This window comes from Cnephaeus nilssonii (genome assembly GCF_951640355.1).
Source record: "Cnephaeus nilssonii genome assembly, chromosome: 5".
NCBI lineage: Eukaryota > Metazoa > Chordata > Mammalia > Chiroptera > Vespertilionidae > Cnephaeus > Cnephaeus nilssonii.
Genome location: NC_137076.1, coordinates 79,822,814 through 79,844,426, shown reverse-complemented (window position 1 = coordinate 79,844,426; position 21,613 = coordinate 79,822,814). Strand labels below are relative to the sequence as shown.

General features: G+C 56.5%; 3 protein-coding genes across 3 annotated transcripts in view; all 3 read left to right on the top strand.

The window, feature by feature from the left end:
* Positions 1 to 531: 531 nt before the first annotated feature.
* On the top strand, positions 532 to 4,171 carry PROB1 (proline rich basic protein 1; the record flags this gene model as incomplete). Its single annotated transcript, XM_079772436.1, has 1 exon — positions 532 to 4,171. The coding sequence occupies one exon, from the start codon at positions 532 to 534 to the stop codon at positions 3,592 to 3,594; it is 3,063 nt and encodes a 1,020-aa protein (XP_079628562.1). The 3' UTR covers positions 3,595 to 4,171.
* Positions 4,172 to 5,734: 1,563 nt separating this feature from the next.
* MZB1 (marginal zone B and B1 cell specific protein) lies at positions 5,735 to 7,539 on the top strand (the record flags this gene model as incomplete). Its single annotated transcript, XM_079772682.1, has 4 exons — positions 5,735 to 5,911; positions 6,700 to 6,818; positions 7,177 to 7,287; positions 7,383 to 7,539. The coding sequence occupies 4 exons, from the start codon at positions 5,735 to 5,737 to the stop codon at positions 7,537 to 7,539; spliced, it is 564 nt and encodes a 187-aa protein (XP_079628808.1).
* Positions 7,540 to 9,084: 1,545 nt separating this feature from the next.
* SLC23A1 (solute carrier family 23 member 1) overlaps positions 9,085 to 21,613 on the top strand; it is a gene marked incomplete at its 5' end in the record, with an annotated part of 17,202 nt that continues 4,673 nt past the window's right edge. The window contains 15 exons of the mRNA XM_079770857.1: positions 9,085 to 9,166; positions 10,210 to 10,271; positions 10,875 to 11,009; positions 11,433 to 11,590; positions 12,350 to 12,438; positions 12,606 to 12,673; positions 12,859 to 13,040; positions 13,172 to 13,292; positions 13,563 to 13,719; positions 13,986 to 14,133; positions 14,642 to 14,747; positions 15,015 to 15,144; positions 15,245 to 15,388; positions 15,869 to 15,964; positions 19,042 to 19,308. Coding sequence (XP_079626983.1) covers positions 9,085 to 9,166; positions 10,210 to 10,271; positions 10,875 to 11,009; positions 11,433 to 11,590; positions 12,350 to 12,438; positions 12,606 to 12,673; positions 12,859 to 13,040; positions 13,172 to 13,292; positions 13,563 to 13,719; positions 13,986 to 14,133; positions 14,642 to 14,747; positions 15,015 to 15,144; positions 15,245 to 15,388; positions 15,869 to 15,964; positions 19,042 to 19,289 — 1,926 coding nt within the window. The 3' untranslated portion in view covers positions 19,290 to 19,308. The remainder of the gene's footprint in view (positions 9,167 to 10,209; positions 10,272 to 10,874; positions 11,010 to 11,432; positions 11,591 to 12,349; positions 12,439 to 12,605; positions 12,674 to 12,858; positions 13,041 to 13,171; positions 13,293 to 13,562; positions 13,720 to 13,985; positions 14,134 to 14,641; positions 14,748 to 15,014; positions 15,145 to 15,244; positions 15,389 to 15,868; positions 15,965 to 19,041; positions 19,309 to 21,613) is intronic.

Below are 21,613 nucleotides of genomic sequence, written 5' to 3'. Positions count from 1 at the left end.
AGGGCCAGGTCAGGGAAAGTGGGTGCACTCTTAGGAGCTCCAACTGGGATGGGATGACAAGACCAGGGAGGAGGGGTGTCACACCGTGATGGGAAGGCTCTGAGGGGGAAATGAAATTGCTTGCAACACCTGAGTTGCCTGACCTGAAGGTCTGGTCCCCTGGTGCTCACACTGATCCGCATGCCATAGGTAGTGCTTTACCGAAGGCAGGTCCCCACTCAGCCTCAGTTTCCTCACCTGTGAAGAGTGGAGTTGGGCCTAGCTCCTGGCTCCACTTTGGACACCTGTCAGCCAAAGCCTGGGGTGCCACCCAAGGCGCTCTAGCCCGCGCGGAGGAGAAGGGGCCTGGGAGAAGAAGGCCCAGCGTCCAGGTCTCTGCTGCTGGCCACACCGCCGGCTCGGGAGCGGACGCGGCCGCTTTAAGGCGCGGTGACCCCACGGCCGCCGCGGGCGGGGCGGGGACAGCGTGGGCGTCCGCGGCACCAGCGGAGGCGAATGCGAGGGAGGGAGAGCTCGGCGTCCGGCCCCACCATGCTGATCGCGCTCGCCCCGCCAGCCCTGCCCGGGCTCGCAGGTCAACCACCCTCGGCCCCCGCGCGGCGCCAGGACTCCTCCGGTTCGTCAGGCTCCTACCACACGGCTCCCGGTTCTCCAGAGCCCCCGGACGTTGGGCCGGACGCGGAGGGCCGGGCACATTGGCCCCGGGTGGCCCCTGCGCTGGGGGTGGGTGAGCAGCTTCGCCTGTCCATCAGCGCCCAGAATAGCCGCCAGCCGCTCCAGCCCGGCTCGGGTTTCCCGCGAGGCCCGGGCGCAGGCCCGCGGCCACCCCGGCCCCAGCTGCGCCTGCTGCCGTCGGGGGAGATGGAAGTCATCTTCGGCGCCGGGGCCCTGTTCGGCCCCTCTGACTCGGCGGACGGAGAGGTGCAGCAGCTCACGGCGCGGGCTTTCCACGGCCCCTCTCCGCCCGCATCTCCCGCCGCCGCCGCACCGCAGCCCCAGCCCCCCGACGGTGGCTCCCGCTGGGCCACCTACCTGGAGCTGTGGCCCCGCGGGCCGAGTCCTGCCACCCCGGCGCAGTTCGAATGCGTGGAGGTGGCGCTGGAGGAGCGTGCCCTGCCCGCCAGGTCCCGGACGGTGCCCAAGCGTCAGATCGAGCTGCGCCCCCGGCCCCGGAGTCCCCCGCGGGAGGGGGAGGCCGGCGCACAGCGCCCGCGCCCGCTCCTGCGCACCGGCTCCCTGGACGAGTCGCTGGGCCGCCTGCAGGCCGCCGCGGGTCTCGTGCAGACGGCTCTGGCCAGGAAACTGAGCCCCGCGGCCGCGGCCCCCGGCGGCGCCACCTTCAGGCCCGCGGAGCGGCCCGAGCCCGAGACCCGGACGCCGGCCCGCAGTACCCGAAAGGTCCAGGAGGATGGCAGGTCTCGCCCGCCCCGCGTGCACTATGGTTCAGCCCCTGCCAGGGCCCCACGGCCCTGGCCCAGCCTCCGCGAACGCGCCATTCGTCGCGACAAGCCCGCACCTGGGACTGAGCCCCTGGGCCCGGTTAGTTCAAGCATCTTCCTGCAATCAGGGGAGAAGACCCAAGAAGCGCACAACCAGGAACTCAGAACTAGGTTCCCAGCAGAGACTCCGGATCGAACCGTCCCGAGGCCTTTCGAGCCCGGGGACCCTTGGGAAGTTCCGAGTAAGGCTGTGAGGCCAAGGAGCCCATCCCCGCGGAGGCAGGCCCCCAATGGAACCCTGCAGAGCGCTCACTGCCCGCCCCCCCAGAACCCGTCCCCGCGGAATCGGGCTACTCCGAGGGTGAGTAGTCCCCCCTCCCCCAAGGCATCCTCCGCTTGGGAAAAGCAGGATCCCGCCGTCGAGGAAACTGTCCGCCGAAGGAGCCCTTCCCCTCCGACCCTTTCCCAGTGGAATCCGGGTGCCGCCAGGGCCAGAAGCCCGTCCCCTGGAGCTCCTTCACTGTGGGAGGCTCAGCATCCCACCATCGGAGCTGCCGCAGAGGGGAACAGGAGCCCGTCCCCGCCGGCCGTGTCCTCGTGGGAGGCTCCGGATCGTCCCACTGGGCCGTGGAGTCCATCGCCCCAAGAGAGGTGGGGTCCCAAAATGCAGGGTTCCTCGATAGGCTCTCCGCAGGGAGCTCTGAATGGCGTGGTCCAGGGGGAGCTGGCGCCGCCTACGCCACCCGCACCCAGGACTCCAGAGCTCACAGAGGCTCCGAGTCCCCCCACACGGGACGAGCCGGATCCTGCCTTCCGAGACAGTCAGCCGCTGCCGGAGGTGGCTGCCCCCGCGCCGCCCCTCGGTCGCCTCATGGGCACCACGGATTCGGACGCGCCCCCAGAAGCCTTGGGCCCTGGGCCAGCGGCCTCCGGACGCCCGCGCGTGGCTCTCCCGCGGCCCCGGGACCTGCGCAAGATGGTGAAGACCACCTACGCGCCGAGCTTCCCGGCGGGAGCCCCCGGCCCAGGGCTGCCGGCGCCTCCTGCGGGTCCCGCGGATCCCCGCCCGGAGGAGGGGGGTGCATCCCAGACGCCAGAGCCCCCGGTGCTGGGGACCCCCGCCCCGGCTCACTACACGTCCGTTTATCTCAAGGACTTTCTGCCGGTCGTGCCACACCCCTACGAGCCTCCAGAGCCACCCCCCAGCACACACCCTCGGGGCGCTCCGCAGCCCAACGGGGGCCTGCGGCGGCGGGCGGAGAACAGCACGGCGAAACCCTTTGCGCGCTCTGAGATCCGCCTGCCGGGCGCCTTGGCCTTGGGCCACGGACTGAAGGAAACCCGGGGGGCCCTGGTGCGCGGTCCTGGAGAGGAGAACCGAGTCATGGAGGCCCAGCGCCTCGTCTCCGACGGCGAGGGTCCGATCGGCCCTTTCGGTGGAGCTCTCTCCTTACCCCAGCCGCCGTCCGTGGGGCCAGCAGGGGCCCACCCATCCGGACCATCCCGCCCCAGCTCCCCGCAGGCGCACCCTAGCTCGAGCCCTGGGAGAGCACCCCAATTGGAGACTCCTCCTTCCGGCCCCGAGCCAGCCCCTGCGGTCCAGTCGCCCCACCCGCGGGAGCCCCCGGCACTGGCGGGCAGAATGGCCCCGCCCCAGCCCCGCGCAGCCTCGGCGCCGCCTCTGGACCGGTCCCTGGAAGGCGCCTCCCAAGGGGCACGCCGGCCGCCCGGGGCCGCGAACACGGGGAAGGTCCTGGTGGACCCCGAGAGCGGCCGCTACTACTTTGTGGAGGCGCCGCGGCAGCCTCGGCTCCGGCTGCTCTTTGACCCTGAGAGCGGGCAGTACGTGGAGGTGTTTTTGCCGCCCTCGCCCCCGGGGCCACCCCGACGCATCTACACCCCGCTGGCCCTGAATCCCGGCCTTTACCCGCCCGCGTATGGGCCTCTCCCTGGCCTCTCCCTGCCACCATCCCCAGGCCCGCCGGCCTACAGCGGCGCCCAGCTACCCTGGGCTTCCGAGGCGGGGCCCCTGGAGAGGATGTACTACCTGCCAGTGAGTGGGACCCCCAGCCCCGCACCTCCTCTGCTCCTCTGCGCTCCTCCCACCAGCTTGGGTCCCGCCCAGTCTGGCAAGAGCTCCTTGTTCCCTGTGTGAGGCCCTAGGGCCCTGATCCCCATGGTGTTGGGGCCTGTCGATGGCTTTTAAGGTTCAGGCATCCAGTCCCCTGCCCCTTTCTTTCACCTTTTTTACCCATCTCATCTAGTCCTGAGACCGGAAATTATCTTCAGAGAATGTATCTGAGACCCCGGGGGCTGATGGAACTGGATCTCAGGAAGTGACTGCCTTCCTTCTACAACATTTTACACCCCTTTCCCAAGCATTCCCATGAGTGTGGTGTGTTTGTGTGTGTATGTGTGTGTAAAAGTGAGGAGTCTCAGGATTTGTCCCCAGGAACTGACCTGAAGAGTTGTTGGGGTTCCCTAGGAGCAGCAGGGGACCGGGCTGCCCCCAGAGGTAGTAGCTGTCTGCCCCTCCCTGAAGGGTGGGCCCAGGTGAGGTGGAGCAGGCTAGTGAGCACCAGTGGGATGGAGGGAGGACTCTGGCTGTCAAATCTGTTATTCTTTGGAAGAGGATCTAAGCCTTGGCCTGGGAGGCTGTGGTGGCAAGTAGCTAGTGCCGCCAGGCCAGGCTGTGTCTGAGAAAGGGAGCTGTGGGGACAAGCAGGTGAAGAAGAAGCAGGGAAGTAATATAGGAGGGGCTGTGGAGGGTCAGCCTGGGATATGGGGGGTACTTGGAGGGAGGGAGGGAAGTGACTGTAGTCCCTACCTGGGAGCTCTGTCCTTTATTCTCCTCTCAACCCTAGCCTCTGACTTGGCTTCTCTAAGCCCTCAGAGCTAACCTGGCTCTTCCTGGGGCCAGGAATGGGGGCTTCAGTCATCCCCATCCTGGGCAGGGAGCAGAGTCATCAGGAAGGACTTACAAGCAGGGAGAATGGTTTAGCTATTGTCCCAGAGGAGCCTCTTGACCCCTCTGGGTGGGGTAGAGGGTTGGTTAGGGCTGGCAGTAGAAAGGATGCCTCCGTGTGGGGCAGGCCAGAGAAACTTGGACCCCTCAGCTGGTTTTACTCCCCCAGTAAAACCATGCCCAGCGAGCTGCTGGCTGTGCAGGCTGGTCACAGCATAGTAAGGGACAGGACCCGAGCATGTGTTCCAATTGCCCGAAGATTCCCAGAGCCTCTGAGGAGGGCGGAGGAAGATGCATGGAGTGAGTGGGAGGTGCTTTGCATGGGTTCTGTGTGAAGTTCTAAGCTTGAAGTGCCTGGGCCTTGCTGGACAAGTATGTGATGTGATGAGTTTGGGGAAGAGTGGCCATTAGAAGCAGCGTTAGGGATGGAGATGGATGCCGTCCTTAAGTTCCATGCCCCTGGGGGCCTGGGTCCTTTGGAGTCCCTACCCCCCTGCCTTGAACTAGAAGTTGACTGGGAGAACTATGAGCCAGATAAACCTGGACATCTTTTTATAGTTGGAGATGCTGTTTCCAATAACATGGAGGGCCCTGGGCTCGTCACCTCATCCTGGTGAGCAATAAATCACTGACCCAATGAGCTACGATGGCTGGAACAACTGGTGTAAGGTGTCTGATTTCCTGCTGTGGCCCTTTAACACCCCCACAATGCCCTTTCATGCCCAGGTACAGCCTGGGTATAGGGCTCAGGGAAGAAGACCATGAGTGTCTTTCATACACAGTGGTGTTCCTACTTCAGTGAATTTGCCTCCCAGGGAGGGGACCCTTAGGCTGACATCATTCCTCCTGCTGGCTGAGTGGCCAGCGGGCTTCGGGGTCAGTCAGGCCTGGGTTCCAATTTCCGCACAGCCCCTCTAGGTATGCGGCCTTGGATTTGTCACTTCTCTCTGAGCCTTTGTGTCCTTGGGGTTAGACCAAAGATGACAGTAACCAACCACTTCCTCTCCCAAGGTATTCTGCACAGTCCCTGCCATGTGGCCCGATCCCAGGCTTGGGAGATGTCAGCCCCCATGTGTCCTTGCCCAGGCCCAGCCACTCTCCTTGCCTCATTGTTCTCCACCTGTGAACTGGAGCTGAGTTGGCTGGAGCTGGGGTCCCACCAGAGGAGGTGCACATGTGGTGTCTCCTGGGGGAAGGGAGAAAACGGGAGGGGTGAGGTGTCAGTTCCCCATTGGTCTGGGCCAGGCGTTCCGGGGAGGTCCCCACTGCACACACAAGTACATTTACATCCCAACCACAGCCCGTGCTCACTGAGCCGGCGCCACAAACCATGAGGCTGTCACTGCCACTGCTACTGCTACTCTGGGGGGCTTGGGCTATCCCAGGGGGCCTTGGGAACAGGGCTTCGCTCACAGCCACTGCCCCACAGCTGGACGATGAGGAGAAGTATTCAGCTCATATGCCTGCCCACCTTCGCTGTGATGCCTGCAGGGCGGTGGCCTACCAGGTGAGTCCCTTCCCCCAGCAGTTCCCCTGCCCAGTCCTCCCCAAGCCAGAACCCTCCATCTACCTCAGATTCCGCCACTGGCCTTTGACCCATCTCCAAACCCCCACCCCCAGGCATCCAGCTAGACTCAGCCTTCCATGATATTGCCATCTTCACCTCCATGCCTCAGTTTGCTCATCTGTCTGCCCAGCAGAGACTGGACAATCTGGGACACCCCACGGTATCTTGAGACTCCAGGGAGTCGTTAGTTTGTCGTCTCAGACTCCTCCCTTTCCAGGCCCATCCTCAGGCCTGGACTTCTTTCTAAAATATGACTGAGGAGCATTGGTGTACGTGTGCATGTGCTGAGTGTATGAATATATGAGTATGTGTGTGTGTGAGTTCACACACAAACTTGTCAAGTGTGCCTGAGTACCTATGAGTACTCATGTCATTAAAGAGTGGGCTGTGGTGTGTTTTTTTTTTCTTTCCTTGTGTTTGTGGTTTAAAATAGCACTTGCTGATGGGCAGGTGTGCCCTGGGGGAGAGACCCCTGTGCCTAAGCTAACTTTCCACCTCAGCATTTCCCACCCACCCACTCCGTCCCAGGAACGTGGATCCTGCCTCGGCTGGCCAGGTCCCAGCTTTGGGGGCCTGGGGGAAGAGCCTGAGGCCTGCCTCACAGGTGCTTCCTGCTCGAAAAGCTCCCTTGGCCACCTCATTCTCCCCCAAAGGCCCAGGTTCCTGTCCTCCCCTCCCCCACACTGAGCAGTCCCTAAACCCTGACTCTCAACCCCTCCTTGTTCCAGATGTGGCAACATCTGGCAAAGGCAGAGGCCAAGCTTCACACCCCTGGGGGGCGTCAGGAGCTGAGTGAGTCGGTATATACAGACGTCCTGGAACAGAGCTGCTCCCAGACCTGGCAGGAGTGAGTTGAAAATCCGGTCCCTACCTTCCTCCTCCAGGGGCAGGGCTTGGTGGATGGAGGGTGGAGGTCCCCACTCTCCCACTCATACCACACACGTTCTCCACTAGGGCTCTGGTTCAAGCTAGGGGGCTGGTTGGGACCAAGTGTGAGCTCTAGAGCTAGGGGCAAGTAGAAGGGTAGGTGGCCAAGGGACAAGTTCATGGTCCAGGAGCTTCCCCTCTCTGGCCCTCCGTTTTCCATCAGGGAGGATCAGAATCTGGGCACTGAACTCAGCAAAGGCCCAGTGTGCCCAGTTTCATGTGGAGACAGGTCTCCACTGGCCAGGCTCTCACTGATGCTGTGTCCTCACTGTCTCCAGCTACGGGGTCCGAGAAGTGAACCAGGTGAAACATCTCATGGGCCCGGGACTGGACAATGGGCCAGAGCCCAGCATCAGTGTGATGATCACAGGAGGCCCCTGGCCTACCAGGTAGGACGGGAGGGTGGAGGTGAGATGGATCCTTGGAACCTTCGTCTGCCCCCTGTGGGCCGGCAGCGTTTGAAGCTCCAGTTGGACTCTCCTAGGCTCTCCACGACATGTTTGCACTACCTGGGGGAGTTTGGAGAAGACCAGATCTATGAAGCCCATCAACAAGGCCAAGGGGCTCTGAAGGCATTGCTGTGTGGAGGCCCCCGTGGAGTCTGCTCAGAGGAGGCACCAGTCACAAGGGCAGAGCTCTAGTCCAACTCCTGCTTCCCCTTTGTGGTCAGCCCCTGAAGACACAGGGGAGCTTCTTCTGGATCTGTCCCCCTACTTTCTGCAGGCTGCTGAGGACAAGGAGAACTTGCTCATCTAGGCTGCCACTCTCTCTACTCCTCCAGCTCTGGGGCGCTGGGGCCTGGGCGGAGAGGGGGGGGGGTTGGGGGGGGAGGGCAAGGCCTTCCCCTCTGGATTCAAATAAAACTCAGTGACGTCAATTCCTTCTCTCTGCAAAATGTGCTTGGGGGGCTGGGAGGACAGATATTGGTGTTCCTGCTGATGTTGCTCCTAGAGAGGGCCAAATACACATCCCTGCAAATTCCTCAGGAGTAAGTGAGATCTGTCGTGGTTAGGAATGTCAGTGAGCAGTCAAAGACATACAGATCCAGTTGTGTGAATGGGAAACCCCAGATCCATCATGAGAAAGAAGAAAAACCGTGGGAAACTCCACAAGCAGGCCACCTTGTGGACACGCCTACTGCAACCACTGGGTGCTATCAGCTGTTGGTGCCCCCCCCCCCCCCCCCCCCGCCCAGAACAGCAGTCTCACTAGGTCTACACCCGGCAGCTGCTCACTTTCTAGACTCTGTCTCTGACCCCAGCTGGCATGGTTGGGCCCTAGGTGCCTGCCTGGGACGGGGTGGGACAGGGTTCCTGGAACAGGCTCGTTTCAGCATCTTGGCTCTAAGTCCTGCTCTCCCTGGAAGTCCTTCTGTCCTGGGGCTCTTCCCTTAGCAAATGGAGAAAAGGGCCCCCCCTGGGGCCTACCTGGGTCAGTTGATGTGACAACTTGCAGTTTCCTTTGTGAGTGTCTCTCTGGGCCTTCAAAGCCCTGGGAGGTGGACAGAACAGACTCTAATCCCCAGATGACAGATGTAGACATCAAGGCTTAGACAACAAAAGAGGCTCAGGACAAGTCCCAGGCTGAAAAGTGGTAGGACTTAGAGGCGATTCAGATTTGGGGGAGTGGGGAAAGGTCATTGCTGGAGGAATAGGGGTACGCCAAGCATGCCTTGATCTCTCCAGCTTTCCTGAGCTACACTGCAGCCCAGCCCCCTATATTCTATCTCCTGTTCCTGATCTGCCTGAGCCACCCTGCTGTGTGGTGCTCCCGCCAAAAGAAACACAGAGGCGCCAGGGAAGGACCCAGGGCACAAGGAACTGCTGAGCTGTATCGGGTGTGGAGTTGGGAGCCTGTGACGTCACCCTGGGTTTATGTGGAGTCTGCATCTGAGTCTGGGTGTTGTGAGTCCTTTGTGTGATTATATCTGAGATCCTGTGCAACCCAAGGCTTTGTCTCTGTGTGGTTGAACTGAGTGCCTAGGGGACTGGAGGAGGTAGGGCCCCCTGGGGAGCACTGGGGAGGAGAGGGTGGGAAGGAAAGTGCTGAGGAGCAGCTCTGAAACTTCAAACTGGTCAGACAACTTTGGGAACCTTGGAGCAGAAAGCCAAGAAGGAAGAGGAGAGAACAGGCAGACAGAGAAACAGGCTGGAGGCTGGACAGGCGGACGGACTCAGGGCTGTGGCATGAAGCTACTTCCCAGCTGGAGAGCGGTGCTGCCCGTGGGCCATCGGGGCCGGGTCTGGCCATGGGCACAACAACCCAGAAGTAGGTGGGCCCTGGGGAGCAGGGGGGCTGGGCCTGGGGCAGCACTGTTCGGAGCAGAACCTCAGCCCCTCGGACCCTCCAAGCCCCTCTCAACCAGCTCCAGGCCCCATGGCCAGACTGGGCTGGACCTTTCAGGAGGCAGAGACAGGCTGGGCTAGGGCTGGCTTCGGGGGCCGTGTGACATGCGGTCTCACAGGGTCTGGCACTTGGAAAGGCTCCAGACTGTGTTTACTGTTCTGCTAATACTGTCTTGAAAATTCATAATACTTTTGGAACAGGGGCCCTGCATTTTCGTTTTGGATTGGGTCCTGGCTGGGAGGGGAAGGGAATCCTTGGACACAGGGGACGGCCAGGCCAGGCCAGCCTCGGTAGCTCCTCCAGAGGTTCATGTGTTGTGTGCCTCAGGGACCCTGAGAGGTGAGTGGCGGTGGTGGGGAGGGTGGTGCCTTATTACACTTATTGTATGATTTACAGCATAAACGCGGGAGTTCGGGCCAGCCTGGATTTTAGGAATGGTTTTCTAAAATCTTGCTACCTTGTCAGATCACATCTCCCCATCAGCTGTAAAGGAGGTTAAGACTGCCCAGCACCTGGGGTTAAACACAACAATACAGAGATGTTGCCTGACACACAGTCATTCCTCAATGGGAGTGGTTATGATGATGATAGTGATTAACTTGTTATTAATATTCAGATGGTGACATAGTAAGTGCCCATTTTTGCTCTTTCTTCTGTCACTCAAACAGAGATTGCTAAACTTCCAAGACTGTTCTATGCCTCACTGCCCACTCTGGCCCTTTCTTGGAAAACAAGACGAGGTCCCATGTTCAGGCTCAGGTGCGGGCAGCAGGTGAATGTGGCAGGGCTTGGGCGGCCTTTACCACTCCACTATGGCCAGAGTTAATACATTACCTCCACCCAGGACCTGTTTCGCAATCTCGATAGGAGTTGGGGATCTGGTTACAGATTTACTTCGCACAATGTCTGATATGTGGAGTAAAGTCCTCCTTGGCCTTTCTATAGCCATCTCCTCTTCTCTTCAGGCACTGCTCACACCTGTGTCCCAGAGATGAGGGCCCAGGAGGAACCCGAGGGCCAGACACAGGTGCTGGGAGATGAGTGGGAGCTGGGTAGGGGCAGGGTGGGGTGGGGGCTGGAGGAACTGCACACAGGCCTTCTCCCTGGGAGGGCAGAGACAAAGGTTCTTATAAACTTGATCAAGAGTGACTGTCCTCGGCTGAGCCTGGCTATTGGGGGATGGGGTGGAGGTGGCAGCGGGAGTGAAGGAGACTTCAGCTTAGGGACTCGCTGACTCCAGCTTGAGTGCCAGCAGGGACACAGCCTATCCCCCCAAGGACCTCCAAAGGGCAGAGGTGGACCAGATTGGGCCCTCTTGGCCCCCTTTCGTGTGTCCCCCCAGGCCTTCTGACTTAGGGGCCCATTCCCTTGGCTGGAAGCCTGAGTCCTGAGGGCTCCAGGAGCCAGCACAGTGGACTCACCCTGCACAAAGCAATGTGAGGTGGGAGCCAGGTAGAGTCAGGCCAAGGGACAGCTGGGTGTATGAGCCGTGAGGGAGGTGAGGAACCCAGGCTCAGACCCCATTCTGAGGAGCTGACAGGCCACTCAGGTACCTGATTGATTCCGGGGCAGAATCAACTCTCCAGTGTCCACCTCTCCACCCTGAGATACTGTTCTCTGCTGCCCCCAGCATGAGGACCTGGGCTTAGCAGGGACCTCCACGAAGGACCCCCCGGTGTCCCTGCCCACAGAGCCCAAGTTCGACATGCTGTACAAGATCGAAGATGTGCCGCCCTGGTATCTGTGCATCCTGCTGGGCTTCCAGGTGGGCATCCCCCCAACAGCGTCCCCACTGCACACTCCCCAGCCCCTCCCTGGCCACCAAGGTTATCTTGGGTAACAGGAAGAGAAACCTAAGGTCAGCAACAGTGACTGCACCAAGCAGGGGGGGAGGGGGAAGAGGATTATGGGGTCCAAGAGAGGATTAATCCCTGGGAGCAAGTATCGGTGACAGGGAAGAGGGCCCACTCCACAGAAGATGCAGGAGTAATTTGGGAGCAGGTACGTAATGCCCAGCCAGGTGAGCAGTAGCCCTCTGGGAATTCCCTGTGAGAATGTCAATCCTGGGTAGATATGTGGCCTAGGGCAGCGTAGCTTCAGGCCCACTGAGGCAGGCATGAGAACTGCCAGGGGGCCCTGTTTCCATGTGAGGTCTGTGGGTCTCATGCACTCCCCCCGCCCCCTCTAGCATTACCTGACTTGCTTCAGTGGCACCATCGCTGTGCCCTTCCTCCTGGCTGAGGCGCTGTGTGTGGGCCGTGACCAGCACATGGTCAGCCAGCTCATTGGCACCATCTTCACCTGCGTGGGCATCACCACCCTCATCCAGACCACAATGGGCATCCGGTGAGCTGCCCCACTCCCACCCCCACCCCCCCACACACACAGACACACACACAATGCAGCAGCAGCAGCTGGAGCAGGTGGTCTCTCTCAGAGGACTCATGGGACAAAAAAAGCTGCTCTCTGCCCCAACCTGCTGCTTCTTCTCCCAGGCCAGCCTTAGAGCCAGGCAGCTGGAGTCCTATCCTGGTACCTGGCACCCCTCAAGGACTAGGAGTCTGTGGCTATAAGGGAATGTGCCTTAGCAGGGCAAGGATTGGGCCTGGTGCCCACTCACCAGGCTGATTAAGCCCTACTCATTAAGTCCTACTCGGGGACCACCCATTTCCCTGCCTCCTGGCCTCTTCAGTAGTCTACCTTCCTGGGGGCCCCTGCCCCTTGTGCACAACCCAAGGTGGCCAGAGCATGGTGGTGTGGTGAGAGGAGGGGGGAAGGTTGTCAGTGCAGCTTGGATGCAAGAAATAAGCTGTCCACTTCTCTGCATGTGGCCCCTCACAGTGCAGGAAACATGCTGAGAAGGAAAGGGGCAGGTGTGGGCCAGGGGCTCCATTTGTTTTCTTCCTTGGGCCCCCAAAATGTTACAGAGTCCTGCCTGGGGCCTCAATGACTTCCCTCTGCTCTGTCCCTGCCCTATCCCTATGTCTCTGTCCCTTTGTGTGATCCTTTCTGCCTCCCCCTCTGTGCCCCTCTTTCCCCACCTCCCCTGTCTGTGTGTCCCTGCCCCGCACTGCACCCCACCCTTGCTCTGTGCTTCCCTTCCAGGCTGCCGCTGTTCCAGGCTAGCGCCTTTGCATTTCTGATCCCAGCTAAAGCCATCCTGGCCCTGGAGAGATGGAAATGTCCCCCAGAAGGTGGGCACACTTCTGGGGTGTGCTGGAGGGGGGGGGGCCAGAAGCATGGAGGTCTGGGTGACTGTCCCAGGTCCAGACACCAGGATGCATTGATGGCAGCAGCATCTTCTCTCCCTGTGTCTCCGTTCCCTGTTCACATGTGTGTGTGTCGCTGTCTCTGCCCCCAGAGGAGATCTATGGCAACTGGAGTCTGCCCCTGAACACCTCTCATATCTGGCACCCACGGATAAGAGAGGTGGGTTCCCACGTGGAGTAGAAGGGCAGAAGACAGGACTGAGGAGGGGGCTAGATAGGGGTAAGGGCCACAGGTAAATTGGGAGATGCCAGGCAGGTTAGTCCAGAGGCTTTTTTCCCTCTTTTTTTTAATGTAGAGGTCATGGCTTCTACATAGTGACTTATAACGGACCTTCACTCTTCCAGGTCCAGGGTGCAATCATGGTGTCCAGCATAGTGGAAGTGGTGATTGGGCTGATGGGACTGCCTGGGGCCCTGCTCAGCTACATTGGGCCTCTCACGGTCACCCCCACGGTCTCCCTCATTGGCCTCTCTGTCTTCCAAGCTGCTGGTGACCGAGCTGGCTCCCACTGGGGAATCTCAGCTTGGTGAGCGGACACCAGGATCGATACTTGCCCAGCCCCAGCCCCCTCACCCCTACATTTCCTTCCCCCTCAGCCCTGCCTTTTGCCCCCAGACTGGCCTACCAGCCATCTCTTCTTTGTGCCTCTGCCCTCAGCTCCATTCTCCTGATCGTCCTCTTCTCCCAGTACCTGCGCAACCTCACCTTCCTGCTGCCTGTCTACCGCTGGGGCAAGGGCCTCAGACTCTTCCGCATCCAGATCTTCAAGATGTTTCCTGTGAGAAACTGACAGACAGCTGGGGCTGGGGCTAGGGCAGGGGCTGAACTTGTGTCTAGGGCCAAGGCGGGGGACAAGGGCCGGAAAAGCAGGGGAACTAGAGCCAGAGCAGAGATGAGATCCTGGCCAGAGACTGGAGCAGGTGTTGGGGCTGGGATCTAGAGCTGGGGCTGGAGGTGGGGCTAGGTGTTGGGCGGAGGTAAAGGCTGGTTAGCTTGGAACAAGACCTCCAGGGTCCTCAGTGTGCCCCTCCCCACTCCCCCGCTTCAGATTGTGCTGGCCATCATGACCGTGTGGCTGCTCTGCTACGTCCTGACCCTGACAGATGTGCTGCCCACAGACCCTACAGCCTATGGCTTCCAGGCACGAACGGACGCCCGAGGGGACATCATGGCTATTGCACCCTGGATCCGAATCCCCTACCCCTGTGAGCAGCCCCACCTGGGCCCCTTAACGATAAAATTAGCATTAGCTGCACATGTATCGTGTGCCAGGCAGAGTGCTGTTTAACTCAAGACAAAGCCTCACTCCAGAGCTTTGTGATTCTGAGTGGTCCCAAATAAGCTCCCACAACTGTACAACTCCCACCCCAGCTTGAGATCCCTTTAGCCACCCACCCCCCAAAACCGCCTGGTCTACCTCCTAACCTACACAGGGGCACTGTATCCATCCTCTTGTCTCCCCTCAACCCAGGTCAGTGGGGCCTGCCCACAGTGACTGCAGCTGCTGTCCTCGGAATGTTCAGTGCCACATTGGCGGGTATCATTGAATCCATCGGAGATTACTATGCTTGCGCCCGCCTAGCTGGTGCACCACCCCCTCCAGTACATGCTATCAACAGGTATGCCCATCTGCCCTCCCCAATCTGATTCCCTCTGAGGCCACTCAGGAAGCAAATGTGGGGACAGAGTTGAGTCCCAAAAGATGTACACTTGAGCAAGTCACTAGTACTCTCCAGACCTCATTTTCCTTACTCATGATATGGGGATAGATGTTCTCACCTCTCACCCTGAATGTTGTGAGCAGTGGAGGAGATAATGGAGTCCCAGGGAAACTAGTCGTTGACAACCTTCCATGTGCCTAGCCCTCAGCGTGTGTTCTTTTATGCAGTCCGCCCATGATTGTGAGACGGCACTCCTTACCCCCGTTTCACAGATGGGGACATTGAAACCCAGAATCGCCAAAGGGAGTAAATGCCAAGGCGCTGCATTAGTGCTCAGACCTGGCTCCTGGCTCCCAGACCTCCCTCTGCCCTGGAGGGGAGAGTATAATACAGATAGCTGCAGCATCTGAGCCAGGGAAATGGGGCAGAGCCTGGACCAAATCCGCCCAGCTCATTTTTCTTACAGGGGCATCTTCACCGAAGGCATCTGCTGCATCATCGCAGGGCTGTTGGGCACCGGCAATGGGTCCACCTCGTCCAGCCCCAACATTGGTGTCCTGGGGATTACCAAGGTGCCTCACCGAACCAGAAGAGCACAGAGCCCCACCCCCACCCCATTTGCCGCAGACCCCGCCCCAAGCCGGTCCACACTTTGGCCTACCCCCACCCGGTGTTTAAGAGGCCCCCTCCCGCACCCCCTTCCCCCCTCCATCGCGCTGCATCAAGCCCCCGCCCATTTGAGCCTCCCTCTAACCACAGGCTCCGCCCACCCCACCCCACAACTCACCCCTTCCCACCTAGCCTCTTGGATATAGCCCCACCCCCCGGCTCCCTGGCAGGTGGGCAGCAGGCGCGTGGTGCAGTATGGTGCGGGCATCATGCTGGTCCTGGGCACCATTGGCAAATTCACAGCCCTCTTCGCTTCGCTCCCTGACCCCATCCTGGGGGGCATGTTCTGCACCCTCTTCGGTGAGTGCTGCTCGCGGATCCCGGTGACAGAGCGGGTCGCTGATGGTGGAGCCCACCCAGCCCGCGCCGGGCCGCTCCAGCGGTTCTCCTGTGCACTCAGGCATGATTACCGCCGTGGGGCTGTCCAACCTGCAGTTCGTGGACATGAACTCCTCCCGCAACCTCTTCGTGCTCGGATTCTCCATGTTCTTTGGACTTACACTGCCAAATTACCTGGAGTCCAACCCCGGCGCCATCAACACAGGTGCCCCACCTGTCTGAATGTCATGGCGGGTGGGGTAGGGGTGGTGGGTCTGACTTTCAAAGGCTCCACGCAGCTAGAGCAACAACTGCGCAATTCTGGATGTTAATCAGCAGCTGAGAAGCTAATTAGCAGGTGTCCTTTACCAAGACACTTCCTGTGGACAGGTATTGAGCTTTACATGTGCTCATTTAATTTTCACAGCAGCTCCGTGAGATACTATCGTTTCCACATGAGATGAGGAAAGTGAGGCTTAAAATGATTTGTCTCATGACAAGTAGGAACTTGCAAAACTGGGATATGAGTCCAGCGGTGGGAGAGGCAGAGGCACAGGCAGGCTTGAAAGTCGGGGTTTATAGTGTCCCACCACCCAGCTCCATACCTGCTCAGGGAAGTCAGCAGGCTGCACAAGCAGAGGGAAATCCCTGAGGTCTGTGCTCCGGGTGGGTCATGACACCTACTGGCCCTTGGCATATTCCACAGGTATTCCTGAAGTGGACCAGATTCTGACTGTGCTACTGACCACGGAGATGTTCGTGGGTGGGTGCCTTGCTTTCCTACTGGACAACACAGTGCCAGGTATGCGTCAGCCCTGGGAGGCAAACAGAATGAGGCTGGCTCCTCTCCATTTCCACAGATGGCTCCTGAACCCGAGCTGTGGCTGGGTCCGCGTCCAAGCGATGTAGGTAGGGAGAAGCAGGGAACAGATGGGCTGGTGGAGTGCCCACTGGCTGTAGGGAGAAACCACTGGCCAGACAGGCACAGGCATGCCTCATAGGTCCTGAAGAGGGTGGGGCTAGGAGTCACTCCAGGGCCCTTGTCTTTTCCTCTCCATTTTTTGATAGCCACTGGGATGAGGGGTGCCTTTGCTTTATTAGGACAGATACAAATGCAGCTTTAGTTTTTTTTGGCAAAACTCACTCCAATGCAAGCAGCCTGCAACAGTGGCTAATAGGAAGAGCCCTAACTTTCTTTGCTATAATTAGGGCTTTTTGGAGGGACTGTGGAGGATACTTTGTGCGTGTTCCCGAGAATCCTCCTAGACCACATTTATGTGCCCAGTAAACATATAAAAAATAAATGTCACCAGGTGTCCTAACTAGTAACCAACATTGTTAACATTTACCAAACATCTTCTAAGGGCCAGGCTGGAGCTAAGCATCTCATCCTCAAAAACTATTCTGTGAGGCAGACTATGGAGTACTCACTGAAGGTCACAACTTTTGCAGATTTGTAACTCTGCAAATCTGGGATTTTAACAAAGTCCATCTGATGCAGCCTGTGGCCTGTGTATCAGTCAGTGCACCACATGACCTCTGCTGGAAGGTTTCAGGGGAACTGGAAGACCAGGGAAAGCTCCATGGAGAAAGGGTCAAGACTGCATCAGTCCAGGGCGATGAGGGATGGGAACAGCAGGACGGCCCTCTATCCCCCACCATTTGCCAATTTAAACATGGCTGCAGACCCCACTTGCTTCCCTCTCTCTGAAGATACAAGTCAGAGGCTGGCTATGCACAGCTGGTGAGTTGCGTGTGGGCAGGCAAGGGCCAGGGCTCCCGGCACTTTTAGACAGTATCAGATGATGAGGGAGCTTTTGGTAACAGCTACCCATTGGATGGATGGGTGGTAACTGAACATGGTACCCACCTTTCCTCATGTAGAGGAAGCTGGGCTGGGGACTGGAGCAGCCCATCCTGTGAACCTGAAACAGGAAGCTTGCAGCCTCGAAGCCTAGGGAATCTGGGGAGATGGAGGGCATCAGGTGGGGAGCTATAAACTGAGGACTTCTCTGTGATGTGGGTGGCTGGATTAAGCTAACCAGATGTTAACAGTCTTACACTGCCTAGTGAAGTTCCTCACATCCCATCCTTCAATCCAACTGCCCATCAGCAACCATCCTTGCTAGATTATATATTATACCACATAGTCTTCAACAGTCTTTCAACATACACTGATGAAGAATCTGAAGCTCAGATTAGTGAAATCACTTGCCTAAGGTAGTACAACTTGGATTCCAACCCAGGTCTGGCTAGCTCAGAACTCAAGTCCTTACCATGGAATCAGTTTTCTTTTGTGGGATGAGAACACTTTGCTGATATACCACTTTGCATTTGCTCTTTCTCTTTACCTAGCCACAACCCAACCTTAGAGAGGAAGCCAATTTAGTCCAAATGGTAGAGGAACTTACCAGTTTGGCTCTGGATTAGACACTAAAGGAGATGTGCCAAAAAAAAAAGTGTTTGTCTGTTTTGAGGAGCTCCTAGCACAAGACAGGAAATAAAACTGAGTTTAAAGCAATTTAAAGCAGTAAGATCAATAAGCCTGGGCTGGAGTCATCTGGAGCAGCAGTCGCCAACTGGTGGTCCGTGGACCACTGGTGGTCCGTGAGGTCCAAAAGGTTGGCGATCGCTGATCTGGAGGGTTTCCTGGTGTCTAGAATGGAAGGGACTTGGAAAAGAAGAGAGCACTACAGCTAGGGAGGGATACAAAAGAGGAGGGAACTCTGGGCTACCTGTTGTGTGTCCTAGCAGTGATGGGGAGGAGGTGCAATCAGCCTACAGAGTCCTGTGCCACATCATCTCTTCCCCTTCCACTCTGCCTACCTGTGCTCTTTGTGCAGCCAGGCCCAGGTCAAACAGTAACTCCTCCAAGTACTCTTCCTTGAGGACCCCAGCCCCCCCTTAGTGCCCTCCCCTCTGAGTCTAGGACACATTTCATTTGCATTACTCATGGGGGTCTCAAGCTGGGTTGCCAGCAAATAGAAATCTCTCTCACCATAGATTTCCACTGTGCCAGTCTTCATCAACCAGCCCTCTTGTGAAAACCTCAGAGATCTCATGCACACCTCCCCACTTTGTAGGGCAAATTCCCCTACTTGTAAAAAATTTCCTGCCACCACTACTGAAAATTTTACTTACCTTGACTTTCTGAGGTTGTATTATAAAAACAAGAGTTTATTTTCCAAATATAAAATCATATTAACACTGATTATAGTGTTTCAATATACACCAACCTGCCCCCAGAGCAGAGTCTGGGCACTTTATGGTATCCAATAGCCCAGCATACACTAGCCCCGTGGTCGGCAAACTGCAGCTCGCGAGCCACATGCGGCTCTTTGGCCCCTTGAGTGTGGCTCTTCCACAAAATACCACGGCCTGGGCGAGTATTTTGAAGAAGTGGCGTTAGAAGAAGTTTTAAGTTTAAAAAATTTGGCTCTCAAAAGAAATTTCAATCGTTGTACTGTTGATATTTGGCTCTGTTGACTAATGAGTTTGCCGACCACTAGCCCCATATTCAAGATGTAGGATGACAATTACTTAACCTTTCTGCCAGTTTCTTCATCATAAAATTTTGTGCAATAGTGCCTTTAACCTCCTTCAGATATATTTTGAAGAAATAAGATAATGAAATTAAGGCACTTAGCACAGAACCTGGCACATTACAGGTACACAATCAACACTAATTATAACCATATTCTTTAGGGTTCCCTAGAGCTCTGGCCAAGTCAGCAGCTGAAAAAACAAATTCAACCGTTTTTAGAACCAGACAGTATTTGAGAGTCAAGACAATTCCAGAAGTCTGCTTCAGAACTAGATGGGAAGGGCAGGAGCTGATGGTGACTGGCTTTGATATGTGGTCCCACTGTCCTTTTCCAGGAAGCCCAGAGGAAAGAGGCCTGATACAGTGGAAAGCTGGGGCCCATGCCAACAGTGAGATGTCTACCAGTCTCAAAAGCTACGATTTCCCCATTGGGATGAACATGATAAAAAGGATTGCCTTTCTGAAATACATTCCTATCTGCCCAGTCTTCAAAGGATTTTCTTCAAGGTCAAAAGATCAGCTTCCAGTTCCAGAAGATATTTCAGAAAATAGAGAAACTGGGACTGTGTGCACCAAAGTCTGAAAAATTACTCCCAGAAAAGGTAGGATGTGTTAGTCTATGGCTTTTGTAAGAGGATTGAAAAATCACATTCTTATATGCTTTAACCGAAGGAAAACCAAACTATTTGGTTTCCCTTTTTGTGACCTATTTGAGCGTCTTCAGGGGAAAGGTAAACTGGGTTAAAAAGTCAATATATGGATTTTGAGTAGAATTCCTTAGCCATATTATAAGTGAGAGTGGAACTTCCCAACTGGTGTGGGACACTAAGAGGTCACAGTATGCTGAAATACTGATCCCGTCAGCCTTCTGGGTATCTGGGCAAAAGCTGGATCAACTGACATAAACTCCAGCCACCGGCAGCCAGCCCCATCTCTGCATTCCCATATACTGAATAAATAAAACTTTATGACACGGAAAAGTTTGAGAAATACTGACATAGCACAAGAACCAGAAAAATTCTCTCATATGCCTTGTTTCAGTAATGGCCCAAAAATAAAAACAGGATGACTTTAGTTACCCTAAAACTGTACCATATAGGCCCTGGGGTGATCATTTGTCCCAAGGACTTCAAAAGGAAGTAGCAATGCTTTGAAACTTTCATTTCTACCTATAATGCAGGTGCCTGGCTCTCTAATTAAACATCAGAGTAGTTTTAATGTGCATGTTCCCTAAGAAAAGTTCCAACAAAATGAATAATAATCCCTTTAATAGAACTTTCTATGTGCCAGAAATTGTCTTAAGTGCTTGATGTATATTAACTAATCACACAATCCTAAGACAAATATTGTTAATACTACCATTTTAAAGCAGTGGAAACCAAGTCACAGAAAGGTTAAGTGACTTGCCCACGATTTACTGGATTCACAAGAAATCTGGCTAGTCTTTGCTCTTAGTCATTAGGTTACAATGCCTAAATTTATAATCTACAAGTTTATTGCATTACAGTAATTTGGCAGTATGTGGAAATATGTCTGAGCTGAGAGAGAAAAAAGGATCTGTAAGGCTCATGATTTGGCAGCCTTCAGTGCCACTTGTGGTACTGAGCTCTTAGAAAACAGAGAGGACTCATTACATCATGGCTCCAAAATGAACAAGAACGAAGCAGGATCATCTGCTTCAGTTTCTTAAAAAACCTAACTGTTTATTAATTTGTTACATTAGCTACTAAAAACCACTGGAGCACAGTTGCTCACACCCAAGGATCCCCAGGGAGAATGTGAGCCAGAACTGATTAGATGGCCCTCTTAATCTTGAGCTCAACAAGCTCAAGAAAAGCACAGAGGACATTATTAACAACTGAGTAGGGCCATGAGGCAGAATTGTATGTGAAACCAGGAAATTGCTAGTTGGTTGACAACCTATCCCAAATTAAGATTAGCCACAAAACATCTATAAAAGCCTAAGCAACCATTACGACGGAATGACAGGTCACTATGACCTGCACTGACCACCAGGGGGCAGATGCTCAATGCAGGAGCTGCCCCCAGCCTGCAGGCCCTGATAGCCGATGGGGCCTGCTGGCCAACCTCCTGGTTCCTACCCCCAGCCGGCAGGCCCCAATCGCCTGATCGTGGCCAGGCCAGGTGTCTGGGCTGGGACGGGGAACCAGGGGTGGGTGGTGGCAGACATGGCCCCTTTCCCAGGGGGCCGAGGGCCGGCTCCTTCCTTGGGGCCAGTGGCCAACCTCCCGGGTCCCTCCCCCCATCCCTCCCCTGGCTGGCAGGCCCCAATTGGCCTGCCGCCCACCCACCGCGGTGGCGGTTTGCCCCTCCCCCTGGCTGGCAGGCCCCGATCACCTGATTGGGGCCGGGCCCGGGCTGGGGAACTATAGGTGGGTGGTGGTGGACGCAGGTGGTGAGGGCAGGAAAAGGCAGGGAGGAGGGAAACCTGATTGGCCCCGATTGCCAGCCAGGCCTAGGGACATCACCAGTGCTTGAATTTTGTGCACCGGGCCTCTAGTATTATATAAATAAGCTTGTGAGGGGAAAATGGGGAAGGTCCAGATGAATTAAAATAGCAAACCAGTCCAATTTGATTAGCAATGATTTGTGAAGGGAAGAAGCCAATGAAGATTATAGTAGAGTAAGGTTACCACTACACTGGTCAGCCTGTTTCTTAACATGGATATCCTACAATTGCCCTAACATTATAGCCTGAGGAGATCAATATGAGTTACAATAGGGGCTGTGTGATTTATTTTGCTATTGTATTTTAGAATCTTATATTAACACTAGAGGCCCAGTGCACAAATTCGTGCACAGGTGGGGTCCCTCAGGGTGGCCTGCAGGGATCGGGCCCCAGCTCGTGACCCAAGCCTCGCAGTCCTGCAGCCCTGTCTGGCACCA